Raw genomic sequence first — 21,790 nt, forward strand, 5'->3', positions numbered from 1 at the left:
GGTCATGGAGGATATTGGTAAACAACCAAGGGATAGAAGTTCTTTTAAGCCTAGAAAAAATGTACATCTTGCCAACAACTTCATACAAGGCTTTCTTCCATAGAAGAAAGAAGAAGAAGTCTCATCTATTGGTGAGCACCTTTACCAAAACTGTCTACCAGGGGAACCTGGAGAAAAGGCATCATAGGACTTTACTCTGTTTTCTCAGTACCAAACAGCTTGACACTCTGCACTTCTCCATCTGAAACTATGAGCAGAAGGCTTTGAGTATAGTATTTTAGCAGATTTCCTGGGCCTGTTTGGATACAAGATTCCTTGAGAAGTATGGTTTCAACTTAGAATTTGGACCCAAGGGCAATAATCACTCATCCCTGACTACATAAGGCAAAACATACTAAGTGCAAATTTATCTCGATGACTCTTTTTAGAACCCCAGTTTTCAACAACACAAGTAAAAATCCTCATTTTTGTTTCCATACCTGAAGTAATGAGATTATTTCAAAAGCTACCAAGCTAAACAATGGCTATTAGTTTAATCTCTTCTGCTTAATTCTATTTCCCTTTTTTTAAAAAAGATTTTATTTATTTATTCATGAGAGACACAGAGAGAGAGAGAGGCACAGACACAGGCAGAGGGAGAAGCAGGCTCCATGCAGGGAGTCCGACGTGGGACTCCCGGGTCTCCAGGATCACACCCTGGGCTGAAGGCGGCACTAAACCGCTGAGCCACCTGGGCTGCCCAATTCTATTTCCCTTTATGCTTATGTGACTTAAGAATGCCTAAATAAATCATCCACAAGAAACTTTGTTTCTTAAGATATCTGGAGGAAATTACAGAAAAGAGATTGCTGCAGTAAGAATCTACAATAGTTTGTCCAGGTAAAGATGCAAGAGGTAGCAAATGACAGCCATCATAAAACCTAACTTCCATGATTCCCCAAATGCAAGGAAAAGGAAGAATCCAGCTTCTTTAAAAAGATGCTCACATCTATCAGTGGACCAACTATTAGTTAAGCTTCTCATTCCTTTGCTATGTACCCTTTCATTCTCCTTTAGGAGACCCCTAACACCCTTTCTGCAATAAGAGCAGCCTCTTGAGCATAAACCATACCTCTCTGGATGGCTGTCCTTAAGAAGGAGGTCCAAACAGGTTTTCTAAACCAAATTAGGAGCACTTTAACTGGGGAGACTCAGTGAGGCAAAGCACCTCTAAGCGATACAGAAAGGAGAAAAATCAAGAGGAGAATACAACTTAGAGTTTTACAGCACAAACCTTTGCAATAACGCCCGTCTGATGCCAGCTGAAATCCAGGTTTGCAAATACATTTAAAACTGCCATCTTCATTGATACACATTCCATTGAGGCACATGTTCCTTATGCTGCATTCATCCATATCTGAAAAATATAAAAAGATACATTTCCTTATGACCAGAAGAGCAAGCTTACAAAAGAAGACAACCTGAATGAACATAGTTCTTTTTCTTCACTTTTCTTCCATTTTCTTGTAATTATATAGTCTAAGGCTAATTTTCTTCCAAATTATAGCACACAGAAGAAGGGCCATATAAAATGTGTGTTCTTATGTTCTCAATTTTTGACGTGTGCATGCAAACTACAGAGCTAAATTTATTTTATGTGTATATATATATATACACATATATACACACGTGTATAGACATGAAATCCATATATAATCATTTATATAAAACCTCATGTGTATGATATATATTTATATGAAATTAGACTCAATGGAAGCTACCAGGACTTTTTCTTTAAAGACAGTAGTTTGCAAACTGAAAAGTGTGTTAACTGTCTGACAGTTCTATTTACTTCACTGATATTACCTCTAATACACTGAAAAACAAAAATCAAAACCAAGAATGATGGAACTTATAACAGACTTAGACTACCTTCTGATTCTTTATAAAGTAGAAACAAGAGAACAGCTTCAAGTTTGAAGTTTTAAATAGGGGTAGGAAAAAATGTATTTTTAAAATGCAACACTCTATGGAGTATAGCCATGTTAGCTAACCTTTAAAACTCCTTGATCATAGGTTTATTTCTTTAAATTCATCAATATCTTATTTTATTTAATACTACAGTTGTCTTGGGAGGCACTTGCTCTTCTAGACACAGTGTGTTTTCACTTACAGGCTTTAGTCAAACCAATGTAATTTATGATTTTTTCTTTTTTTTTAAAACAGGATTCTATCCCAACCGAGAATTCTGGCATTAAGTCTTTGAATTGAATCACTAAGATAATATTCTGCCAAAAATGTTTCTAAGAACAATTTTGAAATTCTTTTAATGTATGAATAGATTCTTGGGATCTTTCCCAAAGACGTTGGGAAAGACGATAAGAAGCATTCTTCATTTTTTGCTAAAGGTCTAAGAAGTGGAAACTCATCAATAATGGTCATATTTTCAATTCAGGAAAAAATTGCAGGGGAAAAAGACAAAATGTTTGAAACAGCCCAATTCAAAATGAGGTGATTAATTTGAGAGGCAAGATAGCTAGTTCTCAATAGTCAATGTTTCAAAAAATTTTACAGTTCCAGATACTCAGTAGTTTTTTCTTACTAGATATTTTATTTTATTAAAGATTATTTATTTATTTATTTATGAGAGAGAGGCAGAGGAATAGGCGGAGAGAGAAGCAGGCTTCCTGCTGGGAACCCGATACGGGACTCGATCCCAGGACCCCGGGATCAGGCCCTGATCCGAAGGCAGACATTCAACCATTGGGCCACCCAGGTGTCCCACTAGACAGACATTTTAAACAGAAGAATTATAAATGTAAGAAAACTATATGGCTTTTGCCACCTATGCTTCAATTAAGAATTTAAAAAAAAAGAAATATAGGAGTTCAGGTGTATCCTATTAAAAAAACAATGTACAAATTCTGATTGCCTAAAATTAGGAAGTAATAATAATAATAATCTATGTTATAGAATTTTCATCATCACCAGGTATCTTTAAAGGACAAGCTCTCTTCATATATTTGAAATGTTCCGTGAATCACAGAAATGTAATTAAAGGTATGAATATTATTGACACGTATGTTTGCCTCACCCATAATAACAATATATGAAATATATTTGCTACTTTGACTTTTCACTCAATGTTTGGCTTGGTCTTGTTAAAGATTTCTGATACTGAAACCGGGATGGGAGAAGGGGGTTAGTATTATTCTGCTACTCTGACTGCCATACTGTTATCATTTACCTTCACAGTTCTTCCCATCTCGTGTCACATGAAAGCCTGCATTACACACACAGTGGAAACTGCCATCTGTGTTAATGCAACGCCCATTATTGCAGATACGGCCATTCTGTAAACATTCGTCGATATCTAAAATTAAAGGTAAAACAGAAGATATGTCTTCAGTTGGCAGATTGACAATTATTTTATTATCTCCCTCTCTCCCTCCCTCCATCTCCAAACCCATGATGGTAGTTTCGGGGTTTAATTACTAATTGATATTCTTTAACATAAACTTGATATCCAATAATGTGAGATTTTAGATGACTAATTAGAGTTTCCAAGACCTAACACAGAAAAAGAATGCCAATATAAGACCATTTGATCTAACTCTAATTTCTAACAAGATCCTTGAAATCTCAATTGTATACACAAAATAGATTCTTCTTCATTTTCCTAGCTAATTTAATGAGCCAGTATATATATCATTATTTATATTAAACTTTGGCTGGCATCTTTCAACACATGCTCAAAAAGGCAGATCTCACAGCTACATCAGAACAGTAAAACAAAAATCCTATAAAAAATTTTTAATGCCATCTGAAAACCAGCAACTGCATGAAATGTTTACCTTCCTTATGGCAATTCTGGTCCAAGTATAGTTTTATTGTTTGTATATTCTTAGTTTCTTTGACAACTTCATAAGCATTCTATCTACCAAATAAAATATGGGGGCATTTCCCCTTCTTTTCTGTTGTGTCTAATACTATGCCAAAGCAAACAACAGAGGCTGACGTGGAAGTGTTAAAAAGGACAATAACTCAAATAACGTCTATCAGATCTCTCATTTAAAGATCAATGATGAACTCAAATTGGACAACATGGTACCCTGGATTATCTGTTCCCCTCAGTTTCTATCTAGGCCAGATACCTGGATGAACACCAAAGAGGATGAATACACGCTGCCTTGTCTACATAACGCACAACCTTTGCCAGGGCTCATTCCTCAGAAGACGGAGACCTGGGTACTGTGTCGTAGTACATGGGAGCAAAGCTGAGGCCACATGTGCCTGAGTATAAGCACCCTAAACATCCTCTGGACGACAAGAATGTGCATTCACGGCACATTGGTTACTCTGTCTACCCTGCGTCTGCACGGTGTCTGGAGGTTGACCCTCAGACGCACTTTCTTTCTGGGCAGATCCAGCAGTGGTTTCCACACGAGTCATTGGACTAGCTGAGGCAGTCTGGGCTTTTCTTCTGTCTGATCTTTGTGCCAACAACCTACGCTCTTTTTCTCTCTCATTTATTTCTTAATCCTTGCAAAAATCTGACTTGCTCCACACTCCAAAAAATAGTAAAAGCCACATACTCTTGAGGAGAATTTTTTTTTTTTTTTAGGATTCAATAATCTTTTGAGGCCCCAGGATAAAACAAACAGTATAAAGAGTTCGGCATTTTCTCTCCTCACTAATTTCAGAGCACCATCAGTCTGCTCACTGCCTTGCAAGATAAATTGAAAGCTTGCCGTTCAAACTTTTTTTTGGTATATCTTTTATTGGAATCCAATTTGCCAACATATAGTATAACACCCAATGCTCATCCCATCAAGTGCCCCCCTCTGTGCCCATCACCCAGTCACCCCCTCCCCCGGTCCACCTCCCTTCCACCACCCCTTGTTCATTTCCCAGAGTTAGGAGTCTCTCATGTTCTGTCATCCTCACTGATATTTCCCACTCATTTTCTCTCCTTTCCCCTTTATTCCCTTTCACTATTTTTTATATCCCCAAATGAACGAGACCATATAATGTTTGTCCTTCTCCGACTGACTTATTTCACTCAGCATAATACCCTCCAGTTCCATCCACGTTGAAGCAAATGGTGGGTATTTGTCGTTTCTAATGGCTGAGTAATACAAACCTCCCTACTGTGTTTCTGTCTGTCTCTTCAGCTCCTCCTCTTCTCCTCAGCTAAGTACACCAACTTTCTGACTGTCTTGTGGCCACTTTCATTGACCCCAAGGCATGAATATGTCATCAACTTCTTATGTCTGAGATAAGCTTAGCACTAGCTCTTAAAGAAGACATTATCTGAAGCTTTTAGGTAATCCTCAGCCTCCGATAAATTAAGTCTCAGAGCGATAACACCAGCAGGCATCTATACTGGCTGGCTCTCACTCCAGCGGAGTCCTCAAGAATCTCTTCTATTTGCTTACTTAATTCTGCAGTCTTCTAGAAACTGGTTTTGGTTTATTCTCCACTATTGAAAAATGCCTAGTACACCATACATGCTAATTGTTGTAAACAACAGTCATAACACTAATGATGTTCTAAACTCAGTTATACATTCAAACTACCTATATTTATATCCAGGGAGTAAGGCCATTACTAGAAATATTAGCAGGTTGACATTCTGTGCTCCAGTTTCTTCTGCTCAAAACTGCCATTTACAGGTGGTATACTAAAATATACAAATGGCAAGAAATCTCTAAGCCAGAACCACATTCTAAGACTCAGCAACCAGTCACTGTTAAAAATAAAGGCTCTATGTCTTTAACTCATATGAAGAGCTTTTGCTAAAAAAAAAGAAACTCCTGTTAATAGCTGACAATTTTTTTAAAGTGATACAAACCTTTTGACCTTTCCTGGAATTTAATTTTAACACAGAATTCTCACAGAACACGCTTTTATCTGGCTTTCCTGGATCAGTGAAATCCCTTATTCTGTGCCAAATCTATAGAGACATAGATATTTGAGTTCCCCAAGAGTTGAAAGTCCATCTTACTTATTTCTGTCCCAGAAACTTTAGTATATCAGTCATCTGATAAAAGGCATATAGGATGACGTAATAAATTAATTAATAAACACAGAGGGAAAAATTTATCAGCAAACACTTATAGTAGTGTTTCTCAAACTTTAGCATGCTTATGGATCACTGGGAGCATCTTATTAAAATACTGATTCTGATTTAGTAGGTCTGAGGTGCTCAGGGCCTGAGATTCTGCATTTCCAATCAGCTCTCAGGCGATGCTGCTGTGACCACTGTCGCTACTTCCTTTTCCTTTAGATCTTCCCATTAAGAAATTAATGAAATACAACTTCACCTAAAACTGTCCTCACTTTCTGTGTCAACAAAGGACAACCCCATTCCTTGGCTCTCAGATGAAAAATTACGAGCAACAGTGATGAGGCAAAAAAAATTATATATATATATATATATATATATATATATATATATATATATAAAATAAGATATTTCTCCAGGAACAGAAGTATCTTTTTAAAATGATTTGAACGTTTGCTGGATTTTATGATGCTGTCCTTCAGAGTGACAATATCTGGAATTAAGTGCAGAAAACAACAAGGGCCTATGAGCCTCTTCAGCAAGGTTATTCAAACTCCATTAAATTCCCTCGAAGCAAACCTCCTACTTAGTGTATATGTCTCCTCACTTGGCATCTTCCATGTTAGGACCATACCTCGGCACTCTGTCCGGGTGAGTGTGCTTTGATAGCCAGGTCGGCACTGACAGGTGTACGAGCCCTGGTTATTAATACACTCTCCACCAGCACAAGGGTTCTTCTCACATTCATCAACATCTGCAAAATATGGTGCATTTTAGTAAGAAATTAGATGGCAATAACTCATAACTTTAAGAACATTTTATTGCTTTCCTTTACATATTAGAACACTTTCCTTTTAAGAAATAAATAGCATAATGAAGAGGATCTTTTTTTCTTTTTGCCACAAGGTACTGTGTCACCGACCAATTGAAAACCAGTGGAGTAAAGTGTCTTATTATCCTGTGTTATTTTTCAGAGAAAAATGCCAAACACGTAGCAACTCAACACTCCAAGCTAAGAAACATTTTCTCTTCCTTGAGTCTGGCCTAAGGGAATCAAACAGACTAACATTTCAGAAATGGCTTCTAGATAGAATTCTGAGTATCTCTTGGAGCTCTATGTTTCAATAAAAAGGAAGCCTAACTTTATCTAAGCATTCCCTGCTGAGTTCTGCTGAGAACATCAGAATAAGACATGAAACAGTTGTCATTTAATGACCTATTCTCACTTACCACAGAGACCACCCCTCAACTCTCATCCCCAGACAGGCTCCCACTACTTTTACAGTTGTATAGAACTATTAGTCTATTTAACAGTGACCTGGTTTACATTCCCCTATTTGTAGAGATGGAAACTAAGACTTCTGGAAGATAACCTATTTATCCATAGTCACATGCTTCTTGCTGCAGGTGCACTCGTCCACCGTAAGCTAGATGTCCCCTCTTCCACCAGCTCTGGATGACCTCTTTTAGCGTGTGCCAGAAGGGGCATTTATAACACCAGGAAACTACACAGCAAGAGAAACTAAGAACTCCTGATTTCTGCCTGATTCATAGTTACATAATTGCTTTCTATAACTTAACTTATTTTTTTAAAAAGTTAGATGGCAACTGGGTGTTCTTTTCCAATTAACAGATGAATTATTCCTGTGTTACATTTCCTCCTTTTGCTAGCTTAAATGACTCATGTCAACAATCCAAAGTTTCACTCTTCAGTTTTTAATGACTAACTACAGACAATTGGTGAGTTATTCATTTGAATTAGTAAAATGTGCAAAAATTCATAATTTGGAGACAGTTTTAAAGCTTTATTTTAATGGTCATTTTGAGAAGATGACTTAAGCTGAAGTGACCAGCAAGACTTGAATGTATTTACCATGAAAGCTAGAAGTCACTATAGTAGGCAGAATAATGCTTCTCCCCAAATATATTCATGTCCTAAACCCTAGAACCTCTAAATACGCTACATGGCAAGAGGGAATCAAGGCTGTTAATCAGTAGACCTTGACCGAGGGCAGGGGCGGGGTGGTGGGTAGTAGTGTTTCCTGAGGTATGCAAATGGACCCTATGTAATTACAAAGGTCCTTGCAAGTAGAGGAGGGAATTGGAAGATAGAACCAAAGATTTAGAGAGAGATTTGAAAATGCTATGTTCCTAGCTTTGAAGATAGAGGAAAGACCATCAGTCAAGGAACACGGGAAAAGCAAAGAAATGGATTCTCTCTGAGCGCTCTGGAAGGAACACAGGGTGCTGACACCCGAGTTTAGCCCAGTTAGACTTGTGTAGGTCTTCTAACCTACAGAACTACAGATTTGTGTTATTTTAGGCCACTAAGTTTGAGGTGATTTATTACAGCCACAACAGAAAACCCATATAGTCATGGGACAGAACTGCAATAGCTTCTCATGCCAACCTAACCCTAGGCATCACATACCAATGCACTCCCCACGAAGGTCCAGCTGGAATCCTTTGTTGCATTCACACCGATAGCTCCCAGGAGTTGGAATGCAGCGTCCATTTTGACAGAGATATCGAAACAGCTGGCAGTAATCAGTGACATTGACTGGCAGCACCCCTAAGGGAATAACATTAAACCCCATTAAAATCATTTATAACTAGGGTATCTTTCATCACTTCTTAACCCATTCACAATGGTCAAGATGCTAAATCATAAAGGAAGGAAGACGCTCTTTGGGTAAAGGTCACCTGGGACCAATAAAGTATAATTTCATGCCCACTTACAGAGAGCGCATGCAGCCAGGTCCTGAAGCCTCACTGTAGCCTGCTTCTCCCTACCTCTTTTCTGCCTTGCTCTCAAGTCTCCAGTTTGGGTAACTGACAAAGGCAATGAGTTCTGGTAATTACTTACAAAACTACTTTGCATTATACAAAACTCAAAGTATAATTTTATACCTCCTCTATGACTTCATCCTGCGAATCAGATTTAAATCTCTCCCGTAACTCTCCCACAGTTGTTGAATAACAAAAGGACATTAATCTGGAGAATATGAAACCTCCTATTTTTCTCCTAAGGAAGGGGCCAATTGAGAAACTTAGATACCACACTACGTATACTAGTTAATCTAAGAATTGATACACTAATTTAATGACTAAAGCAGCATAAACAACAACAAAAAAAGTTAAGCCAATTAATGTAAAACAAAACAAAACAAAACCAGTTGACTTTTCAGTCCTTACTTGGTGGTTCCCGAGACGGGTATGGATATTCCACTGGTGGTCGAGGGACTGGAACTGGAGGTCCAGGAGGAAAGCCAGGAGAAACAGGGTGAACTGGAGGAATGGGACCAAGGGGTGGGGGAGGATATCCTGGTCTCTCAGGAATTACCAAGGGGACAGAGCACAGCTTGTTGAAATCCTCTGGAAAAACACAACACAACAGAACACAAAAGCTGAGTTGTAGCGTAACTCATACTCTGTGCAAGTCATCCTTACATTTCAAAGAAACTTTGAATAAGATCAGTCATAGAACCACATAGATCAATTGGAGAATGGGGGAAAAAGCCAATTGACATCATTCCCATCCTAATAGCTACAGTAGCAACCATACTGGAACAGTAATTCAAAACCAAAACCAAACTCCCCAGAGAATGTACCACATACCTCTCCCAAAATTTAGGAAGTCTTTACCTAAGTCACGATTTATCTCAAGAAAGAATCAAATGCCACTTTCTTGACTCAGTCCCATTTGTGGATCCCGCAACTCTCTAAAGAGGACATTAAAAAACTGGATTTTACTGTATGTGCAACGGAAAACTATTGGATGTCTTCAGCAGACTAATGTGGGATGTAATCAACTGAACATTTTCAAAAGATCAGTCTTGCTGACACATGGAGAATGTGCTGAAAGGAGGCAAGGCTGTTACAGAAAGCCAAGGGCAAGAAAACATTGGCTGGACAAAGGAGACAGCCATGTAACTGGGTGGAAGTGGACAAATTTGAAGCATATTTTAGAGATAAGTAGGTAGTGGTTCAAGAAGGAGTAAATGTCAGAGCGGAGGGAACAGGAAATCAAGAATGATATAGTCTTCTGGTTTACCAACCGGGTAGATGTTGGGGACATTTGCCAAATGGGAAAAATTGCAATGGGAGCAGGTTTGATGGGCAGAAGCCAAGTTCCACTTTGAATATATGAATCTTGAGATAGCAGATATCCACGGAGATTTGTCACATAGCAGCTACGTAAGAGTTTGAAGCCTAGATGAGAAGTGGGGGCTGTATATAAGTTTCAGAATTATCAGTAGATAGGTGGTATTTAAAGCCATGAGGATGAATGAGCTCGCCTAGGAAAGGTGTGGAAAGTGAAGAGAAGAGTGTACAGAGACAGAGCCCTGAGGAATACCTATTTGTACAAGACAATAAAGTGTTGGAGAAGCAGCACCCCGTGGAATACTAGGGAGTGGTGCGTCTGTTGTTAATGCTGCATAATGATTCCCTGAACTAGCACACTTGAGTTAATCAAGGATTCCCTCTGACTGCACATACAGGCTGATTTTTTCAGGCCAGGTCTTTACTAGTATAAATTATCTTTAGATTTGTGACACACTTTTTTCTGAGCTTCCAAAAATGTGTTTTAAGACAGTATCCAGATTTCCAGGGATGTATTTACTTAACCATTTGTACATTTTCATGTTTCCTACAAATAGCCACATCTTGTTATAGTTTCCTTCTGTATGTTATCATGTGATCTTTAAAAATTTCTTTTTCTCCTTCTTGCCAGACTATTGATAATTTTATTATTACTGCCACACAGGGATTCTCCCACAGATCATTTCTATACTAGTTTTGTCCATGAACAGAAATTAGGCTAATATTACACTTTTACTTGTGCACTAAATCTGACTTATTCTAAAGTACTGTAATATGTTTTATGCAAATACATTTATATTCAACGTCATGGGGAAAATCTGCCAATTTACACAGGTAGCTAAATATACCTGGCTATCATGTACCTTGTGGTTTCATATGGGTCCATTACTAAAACTTCTTCAATTAAATTTGGCATTTCCAACTCAGGTTAACATTATGTATTCAGAGAATTCTATTGCTGCATTTTAATTATTATTTATCTGTAATTTTAACCCACACGGATTCTGCAGCACTTGACTGCATCTGGAAAGGATTTATATATTGTTTATGCTTTCCTGAACCAGGATGCTACAATCCCACTTACCAAACCATAATGATCCTTCTTACAGAATTATCACCTGGATGTGCCATATCTATCATTTCCTGGCTACTGACTTTCCACCAAATTTCTACCACTAAGACTGTGCACAGTCTTTGAAGTCAACGATCATGTCTAACTTATGACTAATTCCCACTCTGAGCCTTGCCCTTTGGATTGCACAGAAAAGGAATTCATAAACTATGTGTTGGATTTAACTGGATAGCAATTATATTAAGGGACTCATTTTGCTTCAAGCACCAATTCAACCTTTCTTTTTCTTTAGCCTTTTAGGATTTTCATGAAAGAAGTTGAATAGCTTATCAGGATTTCTGCTAATTAGGTGGGTATATGAATTCAAGCATGCTATTAAATTCATCTTAACCTCTATAGGAAAGTATATCGGAGTGGCTCCTATTCTCTCTTCTACTCTCTTAAGCTTCATAACTTTCCCATGAGCTCCTTTACATTCAGGATTAGCGAACCGGGGCTAGTTTTGTTCAACTGATATCCATCTTTCCTAACTCCATTTAACCTAGAGATGATACTGATTTTTTTTTTTTACATTGTGAAAAGTTGACTAGCCTAAAATAATCCTTCATATATATGTTATATATATATGTATTTTATATCTATATAAAATCCTCTCCATAAGTTAAAAACCTAGAGCTCTACAGCACTGCTACCAGAACATCCGAGCAAGCAAACGTACCAACTTGCAAATTAGCTTTTCTCTGTCAATCTGCTTTGCCCTGGGCCTATTTTAGATTGGAGGTATCTCAGTGATACACATGAGAGAGCAGTTCCCTGCAAAGTTACACAGGGGAACAGGGCCTTCTGCACCATGCATCCCAAAGCAGGTCTTTGGGCACCTCAACCTGCTGTCCCTCTGTCCTCTATTCAAGGCCTCAGCACAGAAAGGAATCTGCATCAATGCTGCTGATTCCTAAATTAATATATGTATTTATTTTTTATTGTTTAAAGATTTATTTATTTATTCATGAAAGACACAGGCTGAGAGAGAGACAGAGACATAGGCAGAGGGAGAAGCAGGCTCCTTGCAGGGAGCCTGATGCAGGACTCGATCCTGGATCCCAAGATCATGACCTGAGCTGAAGGCAGGTGCCCAACCTCAGCCACCCAGGCGTCCCAACATATGTATTTAAAAAGCCATTTTCCTGGTACTCAAGCCATGTGTCTTAATAGAATGTCACGTACTTCTAAACAGGACCTACTAAATGGTCCCCCCAGTGCACTAAGGGTAGTGGGTTATATTTTTAGGTCATAGACAGTAAGCAACTCAGACAAAATATATGACTTGTTATATGTTAAAATGTACTGAAAGATTTTTATTGCTTCTTTAATCCACACATATAATTCTCAGCAATAAAAGAAATTTTATAGTAACATCTGTGAGCAGGTGTAGAACCCAGGATAATGGTAAATTCACATTCTGTGAATAACATTCTGCAGCATTCCGTTAACTCTTGTGTTTATCCTTCTTCACCTTGATTTGCTCCGTTAGTTTTCTGAGTCAAACACACTGTTCAGGAATCTGATTAAGAAGGAGTTTTCACTTAGAACTAGTGGGAAAGATATCACTTAATAAATTGTTCACTCTACCTGAATGCCCCCTATGAGCCAGATTTTGCTAACTATGGTGAAAGTGGTAAGAAAGCATAAGGAATATGGGACTATAAGAATGAATGACACCTCCTAATGAGATTTATCAAAGAGTAAAAAAGTAATACGTGAACACATATTGGCCCAGAGTAGAAAATATGGGATTTGTGCCACAGCAGCAGTAAATGCCTGGTGCCCTGAGACAGAAGACATCATTTCCAGCTGTGGTTCTCTTGGGACATTCATGAATTAGGTCCTATCGGGAATCATGTTAGGGTCCTTACCAAACAAGAGGGCATTTAACAAGCAAGGTGGCAGGGGCTAGGAAGTAAGGAGAAGTTTTAGGGAAAAAGAACATTTGAGTTTAGAGATCTCCAGACTGGCTTCAAGGAAAGCTTGATCATATAATTTAACTAGAAAAATAAAGCCACTATAAAGAAGAAGAATTAAAAGATGAACTGGGGTCGGATATGAGGATGCTAGATGCTCCGCCAAGTAGTAAAATTTTATTTTCAAGAAATGGAGTGACTTGGACCACTAGATCCTGCCTGAATTCATCCTGGGAAAATTTTTCTGGACATCTTTCCCTACCTTTCCCCCAGCCATAATTTTTTTAACTGAACTTCAGATGAATTATGCTTTGGGAAATATATATGGCAGCTGCAGATTTCATAGAGACAAGTTAGGAGGCCACTGCAATAGTCCAGATGAGAGAAAATGAGCTTTATGTGAAAGTAGAAGGAATATGACAGATGAGAGAAGTATTACAAAGAAAAAAAAAAGTTAACAAGAATTGGCACCAAGGAAGAGGAAAGTGTCAAATGTTAGGGAAGGAGGAAACATGTATCCAGCATAACTCATGAAAAGGCTCTGAGAGACCTGAGCTTTATTCAACAGAGCTCTTGAGGACTACGTGAGAGCCAAAAGAAATATATAAGAAGAGAGACCAGTACTCCTGAAAAGGTTGCGAGTTACTAGTAATAAGCAAGCTCAATAAGAAGCAGTACCAAAAACCAGTATTACTTGTATGAACCTCTGTATTTCCCCAAGCCAATTATCCAGGGGAAATTTTCCTGGGAGTTGCCTCTTTTTATTTTCAGGAATCTTTTCACTTACCTGGATTTCCACTAGATGCGCGTCATGCATGTGGGCTCGTGGAGGTGGAAGTGGGACACTCTACAGATAACTGGAAGGGCTCTTACCTGTTGCTCTGATGGGACACATCTCAGGGGCAACGGTGACCCCTGGAGACCAGCATCGGCCAACATCACAGCAGCACTGCATTTTTGTTATGGACTGGGGCAGTTGGTTAGAACAGCGCCCATTTGCCAGAGCTGTGTAACAGTATCCGGGGCGAACATCTGAGAGAACAAAGAAACACACCCACACACACATCACTGAGATGGAACTCGTGACAACACTCTCCTGCTCCAGCACCTTTATGCCTCACACTCAGGCTCTGGAGGGATGCACTGACACCCTTCCCCCTGGAAGAGAAGCAGTATGTGCTGCTCAGGAACAATGCTTGGTCAGAACTCCCTTCGTCTCACACCTTTCGCCCCTGTGAGCTGGTGCACTTGGCCAAAGTCCCACATTCCATCCCCAAGGTGGGAACGAATGATTACAACCATATGTGCCAGAGGAAAAGAGAGACTAAGAAAATCACTGGCAGTGACAGTTAATTAGTTATAAAGACATTTCTCTATACTGAAGGGAGACTGTGTTGTCCTTGGTTTCAAACTACTTAATTCAAGCCACTTTAGGCAAATATTGATATAAATCTATTTTAAAACAACATTAAGTCTGCACTATAATCTACATTTCTAAAAGATCTTTCTTACTTTTCAGACTGAAACTGTGAGTCAGACTTGTGAGTTTTTTTTTTTTTTTTTAAGGAGTGAGCCACTTTGCAGTCAGATCCAATGCTTGTTAATAGAGATTTCCTTTTGTCCTAGGGCCCTAACAGATTTTATAAGGCACTAATTATTTACAAGTTCAAAATGTTCATGATTCCAAGTTCTTAGTCCTATAAGATACAATAGTTCTTGAAGGCTTTTTTTTTTTTTTTTTTTTTTTGGCAGAAAGGTATCTTCTCAAAGCAACATGGGAAGACATATTTCTATATACCACTTTTATTGGGTTACATCATGTCTGACTGTCATGACAACATTGACACACTGAAGTGCAAGTCTAGGCTATCAAAAAAGAGCCTGCGACATACTAGAAACCTAACTACTTCATAGGCCTTTGAGGAAGTGCCTTGAAACAGAGGATGAAGGTAGCTAAGTACAGAACACTTTGATCCACCTGACATGTTGAGGATGTACTCTCTTTAAGGAAGGGGTATCATTGCATAGTCCATATGCAGTATAGTTAAAAAGTAAATTATACTTTAAGCATACTTGTTATTTGAAGAACTATAAGGTGGTAAGTATTTTTTTATAAAATGAGGAACTTTTTTACAGCTAAAACTTCATCCCTATGTTTCCTGTAAGTCGAAATAGAAACTTCATGTTTGATCAGAGAACGCCAACCCTATGACTGTTTTCATCAACATCATTCTTAGGAACACTAAGCTCTCAGATCTTGAAGGTTGCAATAAATTAATAAAACGAAATGAATGAAAAGCAAGGCTAACTTACAAACATGTCAGTTACTAATATCACATGAAGAAGGCTACACAAAACCTAAACAAACCATCAAATAAGATTACTGATCAGCTTTAAAGAATACAAGATTATTTCTGAAAAAATACTTAAAACCACTAGCACGTATACATGTGCTTTCTAGAGATTTTCTGTGGCCCCATTCCTACACTTCTCATTAGACTAATAGTCTCAGCAGAGAGGCAGAGCAAATTTCCTTCCAGCCCGGTCCAGGGTAAATGGCCCGAGAGAGGAGTGCAGACAAGATAGGCTCTCTGAAGCCACAGATGGCACCTTCCCTGTGAAGAAGAAAGAGCAATAGAACTTTCTACTTTCTAATTTTCATGGCTTTAAAGCCACTGATAATTTATCTATTCAGTGCTTAGTAGATGTTTGGGGGCAAGGAAACCAAAGGCTGTTAAGAATGGGAAGAAATATTCAAAACTGGCTTATATCCCAGTTTCAAATGAATTTGGTGGTCAAAACTTGGTATAAACACTTGACCAAAATTTGTATATACAATTTTCAGTGTGGGCTATCTTTCGGAGCAAAACTGAAACCTAGAGCTGCCAACTGCAAACTCCTAATGGGCTAATGTCTATTATTTTGCACATTGACGATGATATTATTTTACTGCCCAGTTGGCTCACTTACATGTTAAATTGGTAGACTAGAAAACTCTTGATCAAAATGGTGAATGTTGGGGCTAAAAACATTACCAGCCATGGCTGGGCTACTGGCAGTCTCTGATGTACAAATGGCACCTCTACCAACAGTGAGCATTTTGCTAATTTCTCTTTGTGCAGGAGAGCTTTGGTTAAAAATACACACTTTGACACAACTTATAATTTTGAAACAAACCTATTGGCTAATAAGTAAAGAAAGGGAAAATATGTGAAAGCCAGGAAGCATTTGGAGGAACTGTCCCCCTACCCCCACCCCGGGCACACCAGCCTGAAGTTTCCCATGCCATCAGGCAGCAATGCCAAAGGAAGTGGGAAGGAAACTGTTGTGGTGCTGGATCACTTTGCAAAGAGGCTAAGGAGTGGCTGTGGGCAATCTGAAGACCTGTGGAAGCCGAGGGGGAAGAATGTTAGGATTTCGAGGAGGTAAGTGGAGGTAGGAGGAAGCATAGACACCTTCTTCTATTTTGAATCTGCTCTGACCAAGGCATCCAGCAGAAAAGGAGTAGGATGCTTTCTTCCTTTTTTCCCTTTCTGGATCATTTGGCCTCCTTCCTTTCAGAATCCAGAAACCATACTATATCAAAAAATATATATTATGGATTAAACAGGTGTTTGCAGGTCATCCTAGCCTATCAGTAGGCCTCTCCTAACCAATCACTAGCATCGTTGTGTCCAACCAGGAGCTAGGAACCGTGAGGCCCAAACTAGGTACAGGATATCATTGGGATTGCTGGGAATTGATGAGACAGAGCACACTAATGTGAAAAGACCACCCTACACAAGGTATTATAAAGCTCCAAAAGAAGATCACAGAATAAAAACATAAAATAATACTTTAAGAGCTTACAGAACAAAGGGAATGCTGGGGACAGAGAGGTCTGCGAGCCTTAGAATGTGGTGACTGAAGGGAACAGATGGAATCTTGTGCTTAGGAGAGATATATAAGGAAGTACGACACACCACTAGCTATAGGTGGGGTTTTCTATTGGTTAGATTGACTAATTCCAAAGAGCCAACTTACCAACAAAGCTTAGATTTGTTTGTAATTTGGAAACTATATGCATTTTCTTTTCACTAGGGATGGTTTGGCAGGGGGGTTGGAGGGTGTCTCTGTGTTTACCATGGCAGGAAATATCAGCATTAGGGAAGGCAGAAATGTCTCTTGGAGCATTTTATATAACAAGTTCCTAATTGTGGGCACAATAAAGTTCCAAAGAAGAAGAAACTGTACTTGTCTAGGTGTATGGTTAGAAAGCTTTTACTGTGTCCAGTAGTCATTTGGGAAGGAATAATGAGAGGGTTTGGGACTGTGGGCTCATGTCCAAGTTGGGATCCCAGCTCCTTCACTTCTTAGCTGCTTAAGCAATCAAACCAAATTACTTATCTGAGCTCCGTACACCTCAGTTTCTTCCCATCCACAGTATGGTTGTAAACGTGAAGTCAGGTAATTCTTGTAGAACACCTCACACCCAGGAGGTTACCCCTGAATCCTAGTTCACTCTCCACATCTCCCTTTCTTTGTAAATAGTATGAATATATCTGTTAAGAGTGTAAACTATCTGTTATGTAAATGTTTTCATCTCTTTAATTTGTGGCTCTTTTTGAAAGTTAAAAAATAAATCTACCTATTATTTGGACAGGAAAGAACTTTTGATCTACCTCTTTGCTGAGCGTATCCACTGGATGTCAAATGCTAATTGGAACAGTTTGGGAAGAAAAAGGAGATACATGAATTGCACTGGCCATTCTTTCACTGCAGTGCCAGTATGTACAAAGATATCTTGGAAAATCAGGCAATCCAGGCCCCACCATTGTTTTTAAGGAGAAATCCAGATAGGCTTCCCTCACTGGTTGTACTTATTCGAATGTCAACTTAAGAGATAGCCCTCAGCTTTTATTATATGTGACTAAGTAAAAAGGAATTCAGAATTTCAAGTCCAACTCAGTTTGGGTCTGAAATTCATGGCTTGTGGTGAGGATGTGAAGCTGAGTGTCTTTGAAAATATGGGCCAGAAACAAACATCAAAAGATAGTGTTCATTTCTCTCCAAGGCCATGTGCCATGGGCTTCCTAGCTCTGCCCTAATAATAAGGAAGTACTCATTGTGATATTCAACAAATACTTAACTGAGTGCCTATGACATGCAAGGCATCATGCCGAGAACCACTGGGGACAGATGAGGATAGCAGTTAGCCTTTAAGGAGAGCTTACATCTTACTTAGGGAGATAAAAACATACAGACATAAAATTTCCCTAGATCATTTATGAGAATCATATCCTCAGAGAAGGGAGAAACTGCTTTCAGGTAGGCTGATCCGGGGTGTCCTCAAAGACAGAGAAGCTGAGGAGGAATATGAAAGGAGGCCTGAGCTGGAAGAAGAGTATCTGTCCTGAGTGGTACCACACATATGATCAAAAAGGCAGGAATAAATCAAAACAAGTGTTTGAGGGGGAGAGGCAAGGACTGTGCAGATAAGGAAGCAAGGTTGAGAGGGGTCAGAGAGTGAAGGTCTTTAACTATTAGGCTGCACACTCTGGAACTGGAACTTGAAAACACTAGAAAACTGGACTTGGAAGGAAGTCTTAGCAATCGTTAAATCCAGCAGTTTCCAAACCTGTTTTTTAAGACAACAAAATCCCCTATTCAACTGATATTTTACATAGAAGCCTAACACACCACCAAATAAAAGCAGCATTGCCTACTCCTTTGCACTGTTCCCCTCTCCCACCCCAGAAGCTCTAGCGGCCCTGGCTGCACCTGAATAATCCATGTGACACTGAAAAACACCAATTTCTACATCCTCATGGAAAACTACTAGGTTTTTGAGCAACAGAGTTACTGAATCAAAGCACTATCTTAGTAAGATAAATCTGACAGGATGGATTGTAGAGAAGCCAGGAAGCAGGGAGACCAATTAAGAGATTATTGCAAAATTTCAGACCTAAATTAACACAGGTCCCAGGAAATGGCTGAAGGTTTGACATTTGCATGATCACAAAGATAATTTATAGACTGAGGATTTCTGTATGGGCTCCTGGATCATCCCTCTTTCTGGGAGGTAAAAATCCTAATACAACACCACAAGGTGCCTCTTTTCTTGAAGAGAGCACTCAACTGTTTGATAAAATGACAATGTAAATTTTACATCAAGTGAGAACTTATCAGTCCCCCTGCACAAATGTCTTTAGAAAGATGTTTGTTATGGAACTGATTTACAGGGATCAGGCATGCTGTTTATCATTAAACCTACCTACGCATCGGGTACCATCGGGAGAGGGGTAAAAACCAGGAGGACACTTGCAAAAGTAACTGCTGACTGTGTTTGTACACTCGCCCCCATCACAGATTCCAGGAATGGTACTGCATTCGTCAATATCTGGAACATAAAGAAGAGTTTAGTATTCATAGAACACAGCAGAAAACTGTTCATCGTCACAAGGTTCAGAGCGAACACCAACCAAACCAATCTCCAAAACAAAAACTGCATATAAAATGGTCAATTCAGAGGCACTTGGGTGGCTCAGTGGTTGAGCACCTGCCTTTGGCTCAGGTCATGATCCTAGGATCCGGGGATTGAGTCCCACATCAGGCTCTATGTAGGAAGCCTGCTTTTCCCTCTGCTATGTCTCCCTGCCTCTCTTTCTCTCTCACTCATGAATAAATAAATAAAATCTTTAAAAATAAATAAATAAAATAGTCAATTTTAAAAAGGGTGATTCTCTCAACACAGGCTTACCCAAGGAACTTCCAAAGCTCAAGAGATTACAGCAAAGTAGAAGAAACCTCCCCTGTAAAATCTAAAACTATATAGTGTTTTACCAAGCAACTATAGCCTGCTCATATTCCAATGTCATTTATTTTAAAATTTCGTTTTCTCCATTCTCTCTATGGTTTGCACTGAGTTAGGGTCCCTTATGTTTACTCTATATTCTGCATCAATTCCTGCATTTCTTCTCAATCTGACTTTCCACAAAGCAGGTATGAAAATCCTATAGAGAAGAGCATTTGGTCTGAGTGCTGACCAAGACTTGGCCATTGTGGGGTTCTCAGGGACACCCAATCTGCTATGATGATGGTTTTTCTGTGGGTTCGGTGAGTGAATGGTGGGGAACACTGGGATGCTCCATCCAGATCCTTCTCAAGGGAGGACTTGTCCCAGCATTAAGGGTGCCATCAGTAGACAGCTTGGGTTCTCAGCTACTGCCAGGACTGTGTAAGCTGTAGAGAGCTGCCTCACCTCAGACTTCACCCTTCCTGGGAGCCCACAGCCTATGACTGATCGTGGAAGAGAGATAATGGTTGGTCTGGCCATCTGCCCCACTTCCCGAATCCCCTGTGAGGTCAGTGGAGGCCATAGTCAGAATCAGTGCTCAGGGCCTGAGACTACTGGTCTCCTCCAAGGAAGCAGTAAAAGTTCCTGAGGACAAATCCAACCATTTCCTTTAAAGGACTTTTCAACACTGACAGCTGTCAATAGATGTGGCACCAGCGAGGGGAGAAGAAGTTGAGAACTTCTTGCCTAGGCTAAAAGTAAATACCCAGAGTAACAGTGGTATTTGCACGACCTTGACTCCAAGAGGAGGAGGCTTTCTGCACTCACCTAGGGACACATGGATTTTGACCCAAGCCCCCTGGGAGTATTGCAATGGCCACACTACACTGTTGGTACTCAGCCCAAATTTTTTTAAAAAGAGAGAGAATATTTCTTCTCTAGTTTAAGTACTGCTCTTCACTTGTAAAACAAAATAGAATTCTGAGTGGACCAGATTCAAGTGTTGTCTGACTCAAGTTCACCCTGTTAGTCAAAAAGGCAACAGTGACACTGTTTACATGCAGTTTAACCTTTTTAAAAGCAAAATCCCCATTCTTCTATGCTAGGCTAGAGGCTAAAGCAAACAATATTCCCCTGCTTATATTAGAGTCAATGCTAACATAAACAGCATTCTCATTGTGAAGTTGTATAATGGTAAAAATGTATATTCTATTCCGACAGATAGACATTTTACTGGAGTCGGCAAAAGTCAGGCCAAGAAATAGCCAGGAATGGAGCTTAAAGATTCAAACTAGCATAGTATCAGAAGGCACGTTTTAAGACAGTTCTTTACCATCAATCCTCCCACGTTTACCAGCCACAATCCTACTTAAAAACCAACAAGGGGCACCTGGGTGGCTCAGCCAGTTAAGTGTCGGGCTCTAGATTTCAGCTCAGATCATGATCTCAGGGTCCTGGGATCGAGCTTCATGTCGGGCTTTGCGCTGAGAGTGGAGCCTGCTTGAGAGTCTCTCTCTTAACCTCCACTCCCCTCCCAGCACGAGCATGCTGTCTCTCTCTCAAACAACCACCACCACAACAAACCACAGAAGTTCAACCTCAAGGACTCAACAACCTCATTAAAGAATGAAAGAGGATGCACTCCTGTAACACAAAGGTTTTAAGAAGAAGGTACCTTCCCCAAAGTGTCGCTAAAGGTGAATGTCTGGGTCACTGAACTCCTATCAAAGATCATGTGAGGAGGGGATCCCTGGGTGGCTCAGCGGTTTAGCACCTGCCTTCGGCCCAGGGCGTGATCCTGGAGACCCGGGATTGAGTCCCACAATCAGGCTCCT

General features: G+C 39.6%; 1 protein-coding gene across 2 annotated transcripts in view; it reads right to left on the reverse strand.

The window, feature by feature from the left end:
- Positions 1-21,790, reverse strand: part of FBN1 (fibrillin 1) — a 225,988-nt gene that overhangs the window by 92,920 nt on the left and 111,278 nt on the right. For both annotated transcript variants that reach the window (XR_011997378.1, XM_072738473.1), the window contains 7 exons: positions 19,434-19,559; positions 14,054-14,212; positions 9,242-9,421; positions 8,478-8,618; positions 6,681-6,800; positions 3,227-3,352; positions 1,274-1,396 (listed from right to left, as the gene is read on the reverse strand). Coding sequence is in view for 1 of the 2 variants with exons in the window: in XM_072738473.1 (XP_072594574.1) it covers positions 1,274-1,396; positions 3,227-3,352; positions 6,681-6,800; positions 8,478-8,618; positions 9,242-9,421; positions 14,054-14,212; positions 19,434-19,559 (975 nt within the window). In the remaining variant the exon portion in view is untranslated. The remainder of the gene's footprint in view (positions 1-1,273; positions 1,397-3,226; positions 3,353-6,680; positions 6,801-8,477; positions 8,619-9,241; positions 9,422-14,053; positions 14,213-19,433; positions 19,560-21,790) is intronic.

This window comes from Vulpes vulpes, chromosome 15, assembly GCF_048418805.1.
Source record: "Vulpes vulpes isolate BD-2025 chromosome 15, VulVul3, whole genome shotgun sequence".
Classification (NCBI taxonomy): Eukaryota; Metazoa; Chordata; class Mammalia; order Carnivora; family Canidae; genus Vulpes; species Vulpes vulpes.